The 18,663-nt window shown below is 45.6% G+C and overlaps 3 protein-coding genes and 1 non-coding gene across 8 annotated transcripts in view; 3 read left to right on the plus strand and 1 right to left on the minus strand.

Annotated features, from left to right (window-relative positions):
* The window catches only part of PHF20 (PHD finger protein 20), a 142,584-nt gene extending 129,664 nt beyond the window's left edge, over positions 1–12,920 (plus strand). For all 5 annotated transcript variants that reach the window (XM_035006226.1, XM_035006229.1, XM_035006227.1 and 2 more), the window contains 3 exons: positions 3,039–3,444; positions 5,155–5,338; positions 10,478–12,920. In XM_035006226.1, the coding sequence (XP_034862117.1) occupies positions 3,039–3,444; positions 5,155–5,338; positions 10,478–10,620 (733 nt within the window). In that variant the 3' untranslated portion in view covers positions 10,621–12,920. The remainder of the gene's footprint in view (positions 1–3,038; positions 3,445–5,154; positions 5,339–10,477) is intronic.
* LOC118011622 lies at positions 1,793–1,901 on the plus strand. Its single transcript, XR_004679503.1, has one exon. It is a non-coding gene; the product is annotated as a U6 spliceosomal RNA (small nuclear RNA).
* A 1,146-nt stretch (positions 12,921–14,066) lies between the features above and the next one.
* On the minus strand, positions 14,067–15,033 carry SCAND1 (SCAN domain containing 1). The gene has a single exon (XM_035006235.1). It carries the CDS (start codon positions 14,861–14,863, stop codon positions 14,330–14,332), a length of 534 nt encoding a protein of 177 aa, XP_034862126.1. The 5' UTR covers positions 14,864–15,033; the 3' UTR covers positions 14,067–14,329.
* Positions 15,034–15,055: 22 nt separating this feature from the next.
* Positions 15,056–18,663, plus strand: part of CNBD2 (cyclic nucleotide binding domain containing 2) — a 60,830-nt gene continuing 57,222 nt past the window's right edge. Inside the window, exons 1-2 of the mRNA XM_035006236.1 lie at positions 15,056–15,354; positions 17,910–17,963. Coding sequence (XP_034862127.1) covers positions 15,079–15,354; positions 17,910–17,963 — 330 coding nt within the window. The 5' untranslated portion in view covers positions 15,056–15,078. The remainder of the gene's footprint in view (positions 15,355–17,909; positions 17,964–18,663) is intronic.

The following is an 18,663-nucleotide window of genomic DNA, read 5'->3' on the forward strand; positions in this document are numbered from 1 at the left end:
CGCTCTCTAGCATAGTGGTTGCTCAGTAAGTCTTTTCTCTTCGTGGTTTGCTCATGCAAAGTTTTAGGTGTTCTGCAACTGGACTTCTGGCTTTTAGTGGCTAGAAGTTTGAGGAGTGAAATTGAGTGTGAATTCCCCTTCTGTGGCTGCATTCTGTGTGTCAGATGACCCACTTTCATATAAGCTCTGAGAAAGACATGTAGCTCTTATTGGGGTCTCTTGGCTTTAATAACCAGACGGCGTTTCTTTCTTCTTACTGAAATGCCACTGCTCCTGGCCTTATCCTATATTTTGGAACCTTGTCCCTTCTGAATTCCCATTTAGATCCTTCATCTTTATAGCATTGACTTTGTACTGGAATTAAACCTGACTTCTAGCAATTCAGAAGAGGGCATAGGGAGATCTTGTTCATCCTTATATGTGGAGAAGAGACCCTGGGCGGAGGGAGTGTAGTCCCAGTATGTCTGTGTACACATGGATAGTCTCTGCTATCACAAACTCTGGGGCCTCATTCTCAGAAATACTGTTTCTAAGTGGCCTGGCGGATTTATTTTCAAAGGCAAATAATAAACCTGGGAGTAACCTCAGAGCATCTGTTGTCATTTAAAAAGTAGCATGCATGTCTGTACCTTCCTTCTTCATGATTGACAGGGTGTACAAAAAAGGCCAGGGAAGGTTTTTGTGTGTGTGTGTGTGGAGTAGTAGCTGGGGCTTCAGGTCTTACCTGGAAGGGCAAAAATTCTAGGAAGGGGAAAGCAAAGACATGATTTTCATGCAAGAGAAGGTCCATACTGTGGCTTACACGCTCCAGTTAACAGATTTCAGACTGCAGTAAACCTGAACGTTAATGATGACTCTCATTTCCCCTGATGCAGTTATGATTTCAGAGGTGTGTCTGTCATCTTGGATTCCTGGGACAGGCTGTGATACCCTGCTGGCACTGGTCCAGGGACCTAGGCTCCTTTGATACTCGTTTCCTGTCCTTCTCCAGTGAATAGGGGGGGTTTTGGTGATTGTTGGAGGTAGAGCTGAGAAAGGACACTTGTAGCCCCTTGGGAGCATAATTTTAGGTTCTGTAGGATCACTCCATGCTTTCATATGTATGGCCTATTCCATTTGTGCAGGAATTCAGTCAAGTGTGTGTAGAGGGGTACCCATACATGGGAGTTGCTGGTGAGTTAAGCTGTGCTTTCCTGCTGATCTGGTTTCAGTGTTTTTCAGCTGGGGGCTGGGAAGGTACTGTTGACTGTATCGTGGGATGATTCTTTATCCCAATCATGTGTGATTGTTCCAAGCATTATAGGGTGTTAGGCATCCTTGGATTCAGTGAACTAAATGTCAGTAGTACCTGTCAGTCATTGTGGCAGTTAGAAAGGTCATGCAACACATTTCTGCCCATTTCTGAACCAAATGTGAGTAGCACCTGCCTGTTTATTTCCAAACGCCCCCTAGAGGGCACTGCCCTCCCAGCTAGGATCTCTGGTTACGATGGGCCATACTTGAGAAGCCCACTGTTTTTTTTTCCTTCCCTCCCTCCCTTTTTGCCTTCTTTTCATTTAATGATCAAAGGTAATAGTGGAAGTTCTGGGTAGTAAAGAAGAGTTAAAAGGTGAAGTTTATCTAGAGTAGTGGCTTTTAAACTTAATAAAATTTTTATTCCACAGTAAAAAATATGTTTTATATTTCTCACATATATAAAACTGAAACTAAAATTTCACAGAACACCTGCTGTTACTTAGAATGGTACATTATGATATTTTCTATTCTGTTTTCCTTTTTCTATAGTTGATTATGCTGCTCGCTTCGACAGCACTTAGACTAAAATTGGAACGATGCAGAGAAGGTTAGCATGGGTCTTGCGCAAGGATGACACGCAAATTTGTGGAGCCTTACAATTGATTATTATCCAGTAGATTAATTTAATGATCCTCCATTGGGTCAAAACTCAAACAGGGAATGATTCTGGGAGACTAAAGTACTAACACAGAGTTTTATGTGCACATATGTGCAGGCAGAGCTTTCAACAGATTCTCAAAGGAAAGGAGTCTGTGGCTCAAAAAAGGATTAGAATCCCTGTTCTTTAATAACAAAGTTTTCTCCTTGGAATGGTGAGAGTAAAAGATTTTAGAAGAATTTTTTAAAAACTATTAATGGCTTATATGTAGATGATTTTGATTCCTGCCCCCTCGACCCATTGTCACTGCATTTTTTTTTTAAGATTTTATTTATTTATTCATAAGAGACAGAGAGAGAGAGAGGCAGAGGGAGAAGCAGGCTCCCCGCCAAGCAGGGAGCCCGATGCGGGACTCGATCCCAGGACCCTGGGATCATGACCTGAGCCGAAGGCAGACGCTTAACCATCTGAGCCACCCAGGCACCCTGTCACTGCATTTTTTTAAAGATTTTATTCATTAGAGAGAGAGAACGAGAGGGGGGAGGGGCAGAGGGAGAGGGACAAGCAGACTCGATGCTGGACTCGGGGATCATGACCTGAGCCAAAATCAGACACTTAACCGACTGAGCCATCCAGGTGCCCCCATCATTGCATTTTGTAACTGAAAGCTATTGCATGCCAGGATTATCATGCCTGCTTATTAGGTTATTGTTAGTAACTCACATTTGAAGAGTACTTTGCTGCCAACAAAGTACTTTATTTGAATTAATGCACTTAATCTTTATCAAACTCTTTGGCTAATGGCAGACAGATGGTTAGCCCAGTTTTGCAGAGGAGGGAATGGGAATGAGTCTGGCTGAGTGACTCATTATAGCTGTTCTACTAATCAGTGGCTGAATTGAAATGCAGTCAGGTCTTCTGACTCCAAGTCCAGTCTCACTCACCATGAGTGTTCACAGTGGGAGCTTGCCTACAGGTGGGCTCCTCAGAGACTGTGGATTTATGTTCCCTTTTGCTTGGTAAAGGGTGGCTGGTAGCCAGATGGCCCAAGTGGGGAGTTCCTCTTCCTTTTGGGAGAATGGGAATTGAGACACCAGTGGTCCCAGTTGCTCCAAAGCCCTTTGTATGTTTGCCCTCCCAACAGAAGCAGGGAGCATCCTGATCTGCAGCTGTGGTGTCAGCCTTGGAAACAGCACTCAGGAGAGGGGAGATCTCATTCGAAACACATCCACGTCACTGAAGCCAAGAGCAAAGAGGAAGTCCCAAGCTATAGAACTTTGAACGGGGCGGTGGAGAAGCCCTTGCCCCTGCCCCTACCCCGGTCTGTGGAGGAGTCCTATATCACCAGCGAGCACTGCTATCAGAAGCCCCGCGCCTATTACCCTGCTGTGGAGCAGAAGCTGGTGGTGGAGACCCGGGGCTCTGCCCTTGACGATGCGGTCAGCCCCCTCCATGAGAATGGTGATGGTTCTCTCTCTCCACGTCTGGGCTGGCCTCTAGACCAAGACAGGAGGAGGGGGGACAATGGCTCCAAATCCAGCTCCCTAAAGGTATGTGGCTCACTTGTCCTTGTTCTTCACTTAGTGTTTGAGTGCTTGGGCTCTCCCTGTAGGGTTCTGTGGAAGACGTTTACTTACTGTAAAATTGTGTTTAAATGTGCTTATCATAGGTGTTTTTTGGTGGGTTAAAGTGGGTGCAAAGTCAGGAGAGCCCGATGAAACCAGAGATCCTGGTTACAGGAAATGCCCACAAAATGACAGTCACTGGGGGGGGAGGTGGGGAGGTGGGAAGAGGTGAGGAGAAAAGTGGTGATTGGCACTTGATAAATGGAAGTGAAGTAGGAAAATGGGTTTTTTCTTTAACAGGGTTCATGTTGTAATTGCATCTAGCTGCTAATTCTTAGCATGAGACAAGAATGAGTGAAGTGTTTTGTTAGACATAAGGTTTTCAATACGATTTCTATGATAGCTTTACTTTGACTTTTAACTTTGCAGCCCTGACATAAGAACAGTCCATTTTGTCAGAATGTTTGCTGGTTATCAGCTTTCCCAAGAACAGCTCTCAATTTTTTTGTTATTCAAATCATGCTCTTCTAGAGCCTCTTTGTGTCATTTCCTGCCAATGTTGTCATCTTTAATGTTCACTGGTGTCATTCTGTCCTGTCCTCAGTTGGTCAGTGAGGCTTTTTGTAACTGGAGAGTTTCTTTACCCTGGTTATCCTTCCTTTCAAACTTTACCCTGTGGTTGGCATCACCAGCATTACATATGTTACTGCATATTGCCGAGTGGGACATCCTAGATTATAAGCCCCTCATGGATGGCCTTGTGCCCTTGCCAGTGTCTAAACAGTGCTAGTCGAGGTTGGTGAGGTTGGTTTTGGAGACCGACCCAGTTTCAAGTCTGGGCTTAGCCACTTACTATGTGATGCTGAGCAGGTCACTTCATCTCCTTAGATGTGTCTCTTCACCTCCCTGTGGGAGGGGCCAGTGCCCGTGCCCTCTAGTTATTATGCATTGTGTCTGTGAAGAGCTCTCAGCACAGAGCTTTGCACAGTCAGCTCTAATAAATATTAGCTTGACCCTATTTCATTTCAAATGAAGGAAGGAAGGAAGGAAAGGTTGAGATCCAAACCGTAGAAAAGGGTTGTGATCCTACAAACTAGCAGATTCCCTAGAGGCATCTGCCACATGTTAAAAAATCAGAAAATACTGGGCCTAAACAAGTCAGCTAGGATTAAAAATATCTTTCATTCCTGGCAAGCTGACCATAGGCCAACACAGTGTTTTATAACCTTATCCTATTTCATTCTCATGAACCTGTAAGATAGGTTTTACTACTTGCCTCAGAGGCTCAGAAGGAAAAATAACTAATCCAGGCTCACACATTCAGCAAGACGAGGAGCTTGGACTTGAAACTAGTTCGTCTGACTCCTGCTAAGTAACATACTAACCCCTGTCTGTGCCCATCCTGCTCTATTCTGATCTCCGGGCTCTAGAAGCCATTCTGTGGGGCCTGCTTCAGGCCTGGGGCATTGGGCCAGTCACTGGGAAGCAGCTCTGAGGCCTGCACTGCCCTGAGGTGTTTGTGATTGCTACACCAAGCATTCCTCTGCCAGGTGTCCAAGACAGGAAGAGAGGGGGATAGAGGTTTGGAATAGTCAAACTGCAACTGATTTTTCAGATGGTTGAAAACTCTGGCTGGTTGGAGAAGGGGCTGGGAGCTGTCTCCACTCAGTAACTTAAATGCCATTGCATTCCTAGGTGAGGGAATATGTCTCCAAAAAGGTCCTACCCGAGGAAGCCCCCACTCAGAAGCTGCTGGACAGAAGCGGAGAGGGGCTGCTGAGCTCCCAGCACCAGTGGCAGTTTAACCTGCTGACCCACGTGGAATCTCTTCAGGACGAAGTCACACATAGGATGGACTCCATTGAGAAAGAGCTGGATGGTAGGGCTCCTCTGGCTCTCCACAGATAGCTGTATTCTTGCCTCCTTTCTTTTCAGTCTCATCAACCCCCATTCTCCCTCTAGATGGGCAAGCTTTACTTTTAGTATTTATCTGGCACTTTTAAGGTCTGTGTGATGTCAGGAGTCCTCCCTCACTTACCTAGTGCTTTCTGCAAAGCGGAGTGCAGAAGTATAACTAGAATCTGTCTGCAGGCAGTGTGCGACCTGAGCAACTTTGCTAACCAAGTTCTGTGGGGGATTTCAACTTTGACTTGATAGAGTTTTTTGGATGTCTTTGAGGATTAATCTGAAGAAAGCTTTTATTTCGGCCTTCTCTTCTTTATCAGTAGAGATTTAAGAACTTGACTGAGTCATTTGGGTAACCTTGGGTATTTCCAGGTGTTAGTGGTAACAGATGGGCCTGATAAACATGCTCAAGTTCAGTCTCTTTTGATCCCTAGGAAGTTGTCAGTTTGATTTTTGAAGACAGAATTCCTTCTTGATTTTTCACTTATTTCTTAATTTTTTGTTTTCATTCTTAAAAAGGAGCCAAATTGAAAAGTAAATATTCCATTGGCGGATTCTGAGTATAGTCAGGCTACCATTGCTGTAATTGGGGATGTAAAGCTACTTGTGCATGAAATAACTCAGAAAGATGCCATGCGTTATACAAGCTAGAGTCATGAGGTGTGACCAGGGCAAGTGTATGGCCGAGGCGCTGCCAAAGGTGAAGTGTGGCAGGGGAAATGATAACTGGAAGGCTTCCTGGAACCCCTGGGTCTGAAGCCGAGCCTTGAGGAAAGTGAGGTTTTCTGAGGGAGAGGGGGTGACTTGGTAGGTGATAAAAGGGCTGGCTTGACTGGGAAAGGGTTGTCCTATTGGAGAAAAGTGAGAGAAGGACCTCTATGCCCTCATGCTTCTGTCCTGCCCTTGAGGCAAACCTGAGGAACTGGGAATGGGAGACTAATTCAGGGTCCATTCTAAGGGCACTTCTGGAAGGGGGAGTGTTTCTGTCTCTTTTACTCCTAAAAGGTCTCCTTGGGCTCCTTAGAATGGTAACTGATTCCACTGTCTGAAAACCCTGCTATTCTCTAGCTGAAAGAGGATTGAATGCCAGACTGGAAATTATGGATTTTGAGAGAATATCAGTAGGAGTAGGAGAAGGAGAGAGGAGCAGTAGGAGCAGTAGGATTTTGAGAGAATAGCAGTAGGAGAGAATAGCAGTAGGCTCTGGGTTCCTAGAGTAGGCTTAGCACCGTGGAAACAGGGAGGGTGTTCTTTTGTTGCCACAGGAGCCTGCCCTTAGGGGAGACATCACTGTTTCCCCACTTCTTACTGACTTGCCACTCCTGTTCAGTCTCATGGCCAGTGTGGTGAGGAGGATAAGTCTGGGCTCCCTTCTCCGGCCTTCCTGAGGGCCTCTTATGTGTCCTGCTGATCTGGGGTCATGTACTCTGTTCGTGTTCTGATACTCCAGGCCCTGAAGTGTGAAAATCAATTATAAATCATAGAGATTTTTTTCAGATAAACAGATTTTTCCATTGTATTTAATTAAGATTTATCGGAATCCCATTTTATTTCAACCATAGTAGGGAGTGAACTCTTGAGTTCATCCAAATACCATTAAGATAAACTGAGCTTTTATAAGAATTTGGATATAGTATTCCTTTTAAGAAATAGCCTAATAAATATTCTGTTGACTGATTTATATTTTAAAAGAGTTATTGTTTTAATATTAACCATAAGTTAATAATTTATGTAGTTGTATGAACAGTTGTAAAACTAAAATAAAAAGATTTTTTAAAGATTATTTATTTATTTATTTGACAGAGAGAGACACAGAGAGAGAGGGAAAACAAGCAGGGGGAGTAGGAGAGGGAGAAGCAGGCTTCCTGCTGAGCAGGGAGCCCAACGTGGGGCTCAATCCCAGGACCCTGAGATCATGACCTGAGCCGAAGGCAGATGCTTAACCAACTGAGCCACCCAGGCGCCCAAGAAAAAGATTTTTGAAAAAATTATTTTAAAAGATTTTATTTATTTGTCAGAGAGAGAGCTCACAAGCTGGGGGAGTGGCAGGCAGAGGGAGAAGCAGGCTCCCCATTGAGCAGGGGAGTCCGATGCCGGACTCAATCCCAGGACCCTGAGATCATGACCTGAGCCAAAGGCAGATGCTCAACCGACTGAGCCACATAGGCGCCCAAGACAAAAGATTTTTAATGACTATGAAAATATTGAATCTTTTAGCATCAGAAATACTATTTTAAGAAAAAAATGTTACTTTACTGAGCATTGGCCTCTATCTAGATGGTCTGGGAGAGTATATGAAATGGAACCTCACCTTTGTGACCTTCTGTCTTGCTTACTATCATTATACTGCTGAGAAGCTGTTGAGCTTCCTGAAAAGAGAAACTTGGGGTGATGATCCAGCACATGGTATGGAGAGAAGGCTGGCCTGCTGGATGCTGGGGAGTCCAGAGGAGATGCTATTGGCTCTCACAGTTCAGGGTCGTCCTCAGTCCTGGAGATCTAGAGAGAAGGCTTCCACCTTAGGGGCTCCAAACACTCCTCTTAACCAAGCTCAGAGATACCAAGTAACCTAGACTCTTCTAGGCTGCACACTGGTGCTCTTTCTCCCTGTGCATGCCTCCTGGGTCACCATAGTGTTGGGTGGTGTCTTTGGTGAGCCTGGAACCAGGTCAGAAGTAGTTACAATGACCATAGAGGGGCCTCTCAGCAACTGTAGGATCATCTTGTCACGGACAGATGGACTGACATTCTGTCTGTGTTTTGGAAATGACCTAGCCAGTCCTGACTGCCTCTTTTCTTTTTTTTAAGATTTTTATTATTTATTTGAGAGAAAGAGAGCATGAGTGGTGGGGCTGGGCAGAGGGAGAAGTAGACTCCCCACTGTGCAGCTAGCCAGACTCGAGGCTCCATCCCAGGACCCTCGGATCATGACGTGAGCTGAAGGCAGATGCTTAACCTACTGAGCCACCCAGGTGCTGCCCCTGACTACCTCTTTTCTACAGTCATCCAGATGGGCCCTTCCAGCATTGCTTTCAGGCCTTTTCTCCATTTATTCTTGTGCCCTATTGCTGAGCAGTCTCTTGTCTCCTAGTTTTTTTCCTTAAAGAATAATTGATGTATTGAAAATGGTCACTGGGGAGTTTATCTTGCTCAGCAGGCCACTAGAACTCTCCTGTGACTTTGATCCTTTACTCTTGGCTTTCAAGTTCAGGTCTGAGAAGGCAATCTTATTTTTCTTATTTTCAAGTCCTTGTACTGGTTGGGATGAGGAGGAGGGGCTGTTTCTCCTCCTTGGAACCCCCACGTACCAACAAGAAATCAGAGGGAGGTAGGCGAGTTTTGGAGCCCGAGCAGTCAGTGGGCACTTTGCTAGGCCATTCCCACATTTTCTCACTGCCTCTGTCGCGTGCCTGCTGTGTTTCAGACACAGTTGAGTGTTTAGGGATATCATGGCAAGCAAGGCAGACTTGGCTTCTGCCCTTATGGAACTTGATCTTGAGGTAGAGACAGGTATTAATTAAATTATCCCATTATATATAATTATAAACCATGGTAAGTGCTCCAAAGGAGGAAAGATTTGATCACAAAGCACCCTTAATTTAACACAGCTACGTGATTTAGGGTGTAGAGTTGGGGAGGGCTTCTCTGGGAAGTAACTTACAGGGAACAAAGGATTTTGGAAGGTGGGAAGGAAGGTGGAAGGCTGGATCTGAGGAGGGAAAAGGATTATGTGTGAGGCTGTAAGCTCTTTGAGGAACAGGCACTGAGTGGGTCTTCCTCTTTCTGCACCTTCAGCTCAAGGGTCCAGAAGGTGCTCAGTACAGGTTGGCTCATGAACTAGAAAGGCTGCAGGCAGGCTGGGGTGAGCACAGGCCTCCCTGGAGGGGCTGGCTCTTGTCAAAAGATGCAGGATTCCAAAATGGCCCCTCCCCAGATGCCAGAGCTTCAGGGAGTGGCTTGGGAAGAAAAAAACATCTTCTATAGAGAAATCCCTGCTCTCAGAGATAAGGCAGTTTTTTAGATATTGAACCAATATTAATCAAGGATGTTAGTACCTGGACATCTTACATTAAATACTTAGAAAATAAAGTCAGAGTATTCAGTGTTACTGATGATAGGAATATGAAGCAAATCAGACTTTATAGTGATAAAAATAGACCTTTTCAATCCCTTTAGATTCTCATTTTTCTTAATAGGAGGCTAAAACACAAGGCTCTCTGATTTCCAACAAAGGAAAACCTTATAAAGACTAGGGAGTGGGCCCTGGGTGGCTCAGTTGGTAAAGCATCTGCCTTCAGCTCCGGTCATGATCCCGGGGTCCTGGGATTGAGTCCTGTGTCAGGCTCCCTGCTCAGCCGGGAGTCTGCTTCTCCCTCTCCCAGTGCTCCTCCTCCCTACTTGTGCTCTCTCTCTCTCAAATAAATAAAAATCTTAAAAAAAAGAATGGAAGAATTAAAAAAGACTGGGGAGTAACACTGAGGAAGGTGGGTTCTTCAAAGCCTTCTAGACTGTAGAGCTGCACTAATACAGTAATCACTAGCTTATATGTGGCTCTTTTTAAGATTTTATTTATTTGAGAGAGAGAGAGCACAAGCAGGGGGAGCTGCAGGCAGAGGGAGAGGGAGAACCAGGCTCCCCTCTGAGCAGGGAGGCCAGCGCGCAGCCTGATCCCAGGACCCCAGGATCATGACCTGAGCCGAAGGCAGATGCTCAACCACCTGAGCCACCCAGGCGCCCCTATGTGTGGCTCTTTAATGAATTAAAATTGAATAAAATTTGAGTTCAGTTCCTTAGTCATACTAGCTACATTTTAAGTGCTCAGTTAGCTACATGTGGCTAGTGGCTCCTGTATAGACAACACAGACGTAGGCCATTTCCACTGCAGAAAGTTCTGTTGGACTGTGCTCCTCTAAAGCATTTGAGCCTTGTCCTAGGGGGAATACTTTGTAGAGAGGGTGATGAGTCAGTGTTGCCTGAGTGCCCCCCCCCCCTTCTCACCTGACCTTGTGGGGATAGATGGGAGAAGATGCTGAAATTCTTGCTGATGTTCTCACAGATGAAGTGTTAGGAGCTCACTCTCTCTTCTGCCTTCTCCTCTCTCTTCTGCCTACAGTGTTGGAGAGCTGGCTGGACTACACTGGGGAATTGGAGCCCCCGGAGCCACTGGCCAGGCTTCCGCAGCTCAAGCATTGCATCAAGCAGCTGCTGATGGACCTGGGCAAGGTGCAGCAGATTGCACTCTGCTGCTCAACATGAAACTGGGCACCCAGAACTAGTGGGGGCACAATCCTGGGGCACCTGCAGGAGGAGCTTTGCATATTTAAATAAATAAACCTAGCATGCCGAATGCACGTGACACCGACTGACTTCAGGGATCTGGGCAGGGGGTGTGATAGACATTGGACAAAGGGGCCATTTTGGCTGCTGGAGGGCAGGGCACTCTGATCTTGAAGCCTACCAAGAAGGTAGCAAATAGACTCTTGGGATTCCCTTCTTCTGTGCACATCGTTGAATGGAGAGTGAGTCTTTTTGCACAAACTTGACTTGAAATTGTGCCACCGATAAATGGAATGAGAGCCAAAAAAGTTTAGTCGGAAACAGTTGTAAATTCAACTTGCAGCTTATTTAATTGACTTTTTTGTCAGGGTGGGGCACATGCCAAGCCTTCTTGTTTCTGCCTGGCGTGGATTTAGGCAGCAGGCACCATTTTCATTTTTCCAGCTTCGTGAGGATGTTGTGACTTCACATTCTGTGGAGGTTGGGAAGGAGCAGAGGCCTTGGCTGCCCTGCCTTCTCCTTAGGACTCTTCACTTTTCTCACCACCTGTCTTGCATGACTTCATGGTACCGGGGACAAGTTTTGTATGCTTTTACCCCAGAGTTGGCTGGGTTGTGTCTTTTGTAGCAGAGCCCGAACAGCCTGTGGAGGAACTAGAATCTCACAGTAATAAGAATCTAGGAGGATTTCCAAACTGAAGCAGGCAGGGTCTGGAACCCAAAGGACAGCGTTTTCTACCCACTTCTTAATATTGACAGCTTCCCGGTTCTATTTAATGTCCAAAAAATGTTTCCCCAAATTTTGAACTCTCTCACTGTAAAGATTTGTTACAAAGAATGTGGTTTGGAGGATTACCTTATTTTCTATTGTTGTAAACAAACTTCAGATTCTACATGTGCTGTTTTTCTCCTTCCCAGAAGGGTGTATGTTCAGTAGTTGGCATTTTCAAAATTGTTTTAATATACTTTAACACTTTAGATTCCCTGTTTGTATTATTTTGTGAGGTCAAGGTGATAATGCTGCTTAAGGTCCAGGTACAATCTGTACCTTTTAAGACATTTGTTACTCTTGCAGGTTACATGTGTAATTGCTATATTGTTTTTCTTTGCTAGACAAAGTTAAAGAAAATGTTCCATGCTTTGAGGAGTGACCCGTTTCACCATTTAGTTTTCTTATCACTAAAGGCAAAAATCAAAGCACACTTGTCCATTAACACTCACAAGTTAATTATGGGTTTATGAATCTGTAATGTTATATGCTGCAAATATTTACTATGTAAACGTGAAGTAGCCAATATCTCTATAGCAATGACAGTATCTCCAGCGCCATTTGGAATGATTAGGCCTTGAAGGCACACAGGTTCACTGTGGTCTTGAAGGCCTCTGTACCAAAATCTGTTTCAGGGAATGCTCTGTCCAGTGATTTCTTCACCATTTGATATAAAATGAATTTAGGGCCAGTTGACCTGCTGTAGCTTATCCATCAGAGGAAGACATGTGGCTGTGACATCTGTAGTAAAGCTGACGCAGTTCCTCTCCAAGAGGCTCTTTCCCATTGCTAACGTTGGCATTTCTGGTGTGGGAAGAAATGTCTAAGGAGTGTGCATGGCATCTATGTTTTGCGCAATTTATGACAGCCACATTATAAGAATGGTGTATTTGTCTGAAAAGGGATGAAACAGGATGATTTTCTGTAGCCACAACTGTGAGGTATGATGACTGTTGTATTACTAGATTACTGATTTTTCTTTTCTCAGATACATTCGAGCATCACATCTGGGGAAGCTACTACAACTTTAAGGGAGTCAATGTCATGTCTTTCTCAAAGGTGGAAGCAGAAACTGAATTACCCTAATTCTGCCAAGTGGCCATTATTGGGTTTATTGTGTATAAAGGAAATAATCCCATTTCACTCATTGTGACTTTTGTCTTTAGGGAAGCAGGGATGAGTCCCAAGTTCTGATAACCTCAGTGTGCTTCTCTAATTTAAAGCCATGTTTAGGGGCTCCATCCCCAATTCCTGGGTCAGGCTGAATTAACCCCAAGTTGGAGCACTGGAAACTGTTATTTGCAAAGATTACTGTTACCATTTAGAAATATGTACACTACCTAAGTTTTCTTTTGAGAAAAACTATCCACCTATAAAAAATTGCCTTGACAAAAACAGTTCTGGTTTGACTAATCATTTTGTTTCTTTAAATGAGTGTTATGCAAGGTGGACCCTTGATGAGCCAACATTGCACTGTGGATACATGTCTATGTTTACGCGCTATTAGAACAAAAGGCGCTGTATATAGAAATGTTGCTTTGAAGCAATATTTGCAAAACATGCAAACTTCTGTATCTGTATTTGGAAAAAATAAAACAGGTTTTTGTTGCTATGTTTCAATCATGTTATTATAAAGTTCTGTACCCTATTTTTAATATGCATTACATAATTTTCTATAAACATCTTTTAGAGGAAGACTTACATTGTAAACAGATAGATGTATCTTCTGCAGGGAAGCAGATGCAAGCTCAAGATTCTAAATCCCAAGAAAGTATGCAAAATAATTTTGAATTCATCTAAGGGTCTTTAATATGCAAATGTAAAATGTCCCACATTGTCCTCTAACCCAGTCTGGCTTGTGCTTTGTGGTGTGAGCTGCAGGCTTATTAGATTTCAGTTGTTGAGAGCAGTGAAGTGAAGATAGGTCTGGCCTTCCTCATATTAAGAGATGGCACCCATTGCAATTAGGACCCTTCTGAGACCAATCCAAATTGCCTATGGACCCCAATTAGTTCCTTCCTGGGTGGACAAAAGACTTAGGGAAAAATAGGCTTTAAGATTTCATAACAGAGCTTCCCTATTACTTGCCAAATCCCTTCTTCTCTTTCTAAACAATTATGCTTATTAAAAAAAGTATAGCTAGAGAGAATTAGAGTGGCTCCAGCAATGTAATAATTCATTAGTTCATGCCAGTTCTACTTAAATTCTAGGGGCCTAAAATATGACAAGAAAGGTGAGTTTGGAGGCTTAAACCAGAGCTCACAAGGAGCTCTCCCTAAGGAACTGCACTAAAACACTTACTAAAATAGCCCACAGGCATAGGTCTTTTGGGAAGCCTGTGCCCAAAGGGCAGGTTGGTGTAACAAGTTAGTGGCCCAATTGGTATAGAGGTAGCCAGTTGAGTAAGCACTTTAGTAGAGTCGGATAATTACCTGCCACAACCACTATCCACTACCTTTTTAGGTGGAAAAGCAATTTCATACTCTAGTGAGAGGTAGGGGCCGATATAGAACCACGGCTGCTAAAACCTTCTTTACGCAGACCCCAACTAAACAATGGAATCCCAAGTGGGGTCCTGTGGAGCGAGGAGAGAAACTTCCCAGATGTGGAGGCCCAGGCCTAGCCAACACGCTAATGATCCCACAAAAGCCAGTAAATGCCAAGTGAATAGGGAACAAAGGCTTTATTCTCATGGGCTCCCAACTTGGTTTCGCCACCAGCCAAAAAGGAGGTTGGAAGGAGACAGGCTCGGGAAAATAAACCTAGTAAAGAACGAACGAAAGGGACACATCAGACGACTGGAGCTGCCAAAAACTCGGTTTTCATCAACGCGGAATGGAGAGCCAGGCTCAGGCCCCCAGACCCGATCGTGGCCGCAGTCCATAAAACGCCCGAGCCCGGTCGCCCGCAGCTCCACAGCTCAGCCCGTGATGCGCACATCCGTGCGGCGACGAAGCCGCCGGGCCCGTGCCGCCTCCGGCAGGATGGCGAGCAGCTGCTCCTGCACCAGCATCTCCACGATCTGCTCCTTGGTGCGGATGTCGGGTCGCAGCCACTGGCGGGAGAGCTCCCGCAGCTGACGGAACGCCTCCCGCGGGCCTGCGGCGTCCTGGTAGCGGAACTGTCGGAAACGCTGGCGGAACGTCTCCGGGCCGGGTCGGGAGCCGCCAGGGTGTGGAGGGGAGCGCGGAGCAGCTTCGGCAAACGGCGGGGCGCCCTGGGCTGGGGGAGGCAACTCCAAGGCCGCGGAGGCCGCCTCAGGAGGCGTAGGAATCGCTTCGGGGACCGCGGCGTTGGGGCTGGAGGGCTCGGGGGCAGGCGGTGGGGCCTCAGGGGTCGACGAGGAGCCCGCAGAGTTACGCTCCGGGCCTGAGCTCAGGCCGGCTCCTTCCTCCTTCTCTGGCGGCAGCGCGAGGCCCCCAGCAGCCACCAAGCTCGGCTCAGTCTCCGCCATGACTCCAAGCTCCGGACGTCACTCTTTGTCTAGCAGCCGTGGGCTCAGCACTGCGTCTGCGCGGGGGCGGGCTGAAAGGGAGACGTTTGGTGTGTAAGGGCCGAGCCCGCGCGGCCTCCGGGGAGGCGGATGGAGGCTGGCTGACAGCCAACCGAACTCGACCGCACCGCCAAAGCGCCTGAGGGGACCGAAAGCGGAAGTCCCCTCTAGCTTCTATGATGAGCTCGGCGCCAGAGCGCCCGGAAGCCGAGTCCCGGCTCCCGGAAGCGGCGCCCCCCCGCGTTAGCGAGCCACGCCGGGAGGCGGCTGTGACTGAGGGGCCGGGGTGGACCTATCCGAGCGTGCGCAGGGCTCGTCTTCGCGATGTCGCCTCCCAGCACCAGTTCGAGGAATCGGAGTCCGAGGAGGAGGCGGAGGAAGAAGAGGAGGAGGAGCTGGAGGAGGAGGAGTCCAGAGGGGTCTTTACCCGCTCTAAGCTCTTCGGCCCGCAGGTGATTGGCACCTCCCGCTGCGTGCACACCTCCTTAGCAGACGGCGAACCACGGTTTCGCCGGGGCTGGCGCCCGGCCGGTGGCGGGAGCGGGGCGGCGGGACGGAGATCGGCACGAGGGGCGCCTCCGACCCGGGGAAGTCCTCTTTTCCGTCAAAAGAGGAGGGCAGTGGCACTCGTCTTGTTGCGAGGATGACAAAATACAACGTGTGAAGATCCCCAGCACGCATAGTAAGACTCTCCCCTCCCATGGCACAAAGTATATGCTCAAGAACTGTGTGCCATTGTTATATTTTGCGTGTCCTTTGAAACCAAGGGACAGGTGCCTCTGTGGGTTCTGCTTTTTTTTTTTTTTTTTTTTTAAAGATTTTATTTATTTGACAGAGAGAGACACAGCGAGAGAGGGAACACAAGCAGGGGGAGTGGGAGAGGGAGAAGCAGGCTTCCCGCTGAGCAGGGAGCCCGATGTGGGGCTCGATCCCAGGACCCTGGGATCATGACCCGAGCTGAAGGCAGATGCTTAACGACTGAGCCACCCAGGCGCCCCTGTGGGTTCTGCTTTTAACATTAAGATTAGACTGTGAATGCCTTGCCCCATATGCATGGGCTTACTGAGCCCTTGAAATGTGGCTAGTCGGATTTGGGATGTGCTGTAATGTAAAATACACTCAAGATTTAGTACAACAAAGAGTAAAATATCTCAATATTTTTTATATTGATTACATGTTAGATTGATAATATTTTGCATATGTTGGGTCAAATAAAGTGTATTATTAAAATTAGCCTGTGTCATTTTACTTTTTAAATGTGGCTACTAGACAAATTTAAATTATATGTATGGTTTGCATTATATTTCTGTTAAGCAGCCTTGTGCTACCGTTTTTGGAGTCAGGCTGCCTTGGTGGAATCCCCATTTCAGGGTTTATTTGCCTTAGGCCAGACATGTTGAGAGGATTAAATCAGCAAAGCCCTTTGAAAGAAAGGGCTTTTTATATGTTTGCTATTGTCTTCATTATGTAAATTGCTATTTCTGAGCTGCAGGGTTTTTTTTTTTTAATCTGTAAAACGTGAAAGTAATACAACTTACCTCATAGAAGTTATGAGAATTCAGCAAGATGATGCAGATAAAAGCATGTAGCTCTGATAACCCTTCAGTGATATATTCTGTTTGACGGCTGACTCACAATTATGTTTTGTATCGCCATTTTATGGATAGGGAAACTAAGACCCAGAGAGAGGGGACCCATATGAAAGGTTTTGTCTGAGCTCTGTGCAGAAGGAGTGGGTCTGTTTAACAACTTGCAATACACCAGCAGCCCTCATATAAAACTTGCCCCCCCATAGGATGTGCTCTCTTGGATGGGTAGAAGTGGATCCTCACAGAACATTTTTCACAGCTTGAAAACCTTGAAAGTCATTGCAATGGGTCTTGAATATTTTTTTAGTTATTGACACTTAAAAATGGGAGATTTCACATGCGAAACTGGATTTCCAGCTTTTCTTGAAAAAGTAGAGGAGCTGACCACATTGGACCCACTCACATTCCTGCCAATCAACAATTAATTAGCTGGAGCTGAGTCGAGTCTCCTTTTAGACAAGATGCTCTGTCCCAGATGGCCTCAATCCCCACCACTCCCTTTTGTCTCAGAAACAGAATGCTGTTTACATTTACTATTGCTCTCAGGTTGTTGTTTTCCTTAGAGCTGATATTTTTCTTTATTTCCAAAGGTGGGAAAACAGGTGCCTAGAGTTTGTTATACCTACTAGCTTCAAACCTTTACTTCCTCTGCTTCGCCTCTTGGCATTTTGATTCACTGCCCTGCGTGAACCAACAGTCCTATTCCCTGGGTGGTAACAGGCAGTCAGAAACCTGGGTTTAAGGGAGCACATCAAACCTTGCTGCAAGGACGAAGGGTCATGGAAGGCTTTACTGGGAGACTTCAAGCTGATACTCAAGAAGAAAAAGAGTAGATTTAGGGGCATTCCAGGTAGAAGGCATTGCCTATGCCAAGGCACAGAGTGAATGGGAGCAAAACTTTGTGGAAACTGCAGACTAAAAGGGTGGGGGGTGGCCAGGGTCTGGGAAAGGGATGAAAGCTGAGGTTGGAAGGTCATTTGGAAGTTAAATCATAGACTGCCTAGAATTCCATGTTGAAAAATGTAATCCTTGTTCTGTCAGGGAAGGGAATGAACTCTTGTGGTCCATGGAATCACAGAATGTTAGATCTCTAGTCCATTTCGCGCATCCCTATTAGAATCATAGAATGTTAGAAATCGAGAGATCTTGGAGATCTATTAGAATTGGGGAATGTTAGAATGGAAGGGACCATTGACATTAAATCCAAAAATTAGATGCAGTTATTCTAAACTCTATGGGTGAGCAAATCCCCAGAATCTAAAAAAAAAAAAAAAAAGTTAAAATACCTCTTCTGGAATTATCCTACATACTTATGCGTATGATTTCAGGTGATTCCCAGGTATCCTTGAACCCATCCACAGGACCCAGGTTAAGTTTAAAATATATTTATATGTATTCCATTCTCCTAAATTTTGCAGGTTAGGAAGTCAGCACACCAAGAGGAAATGGACTGGTCCAAACTAAAACACCTAGTAAGTGGTTCCATGAGGACAGAATTCTTTTGACTTGTAGTCCAATGTTCTTATCATATTAGGCCTTTTCATTAGCACTAGGTTGGGAGCTCACTTGGGAAGGGATCATAAATCATGCATCTCCTATCACTTAATTTCCAACATAAGATTCCCAGTTGGACTCTCAGTAAATGTTGAATCAAGGGAAAAAGGACAAGTAGTGGGTTTCATCTATGAAGGGGAGCTCTAATATGATTCCCATACTCTTTCAGAGACTTTGGTGTCTTTTAATGGCATACTGTTGGGGGTTGTGGTATAGAAGCCTCGATACTTTTTTTTTTAAGGCTTTTTATTTGGAAATAATTATGGCTTCATAGAAAGTTGCAAAAATAGTACAGAGAGGTCTCATGCACTTTTCACCCAGTTTTCCCCAGTGGTGATATCTTGCACAATCATAGTACAATATCAACATCAGAAGATTGACAATGATACAATCCACAGAGTTTATTCAGATTTTACCAGGTTTTTTTTAATATATATTTTTAAAGATTTTATTTATTTATTTGAGACAGAAGGAGAGAGAGAGAGAGAGCACATGAGAGGGGGGAGGGGCAGAGGGAGAAGATGTGGGACTCGATCCAGGGACTCCAGGATCATGACCTGAGCCGAACGCAGTCGCTTAACCGACTGAGCCACCCAGGTGCCCCCAGATTTTACCAGT

Source organism: Mirounga leonina, unplaced genomic scaffold (genome assembly GCF_011800145.1).
Source record: "Mirounga leonina isolate KUSES-001 unplaced genomic scaffold, KU_Mleo_1.0 Mir_150, whole genome shotgun sequence".
NCBI classification, from domain to species: domain Eukaryota; kingdom Metazoa; phylum Chordata; class Mammalia; order Carnivora; family Phocidae; genus Mirounga; species Mirounga leonina.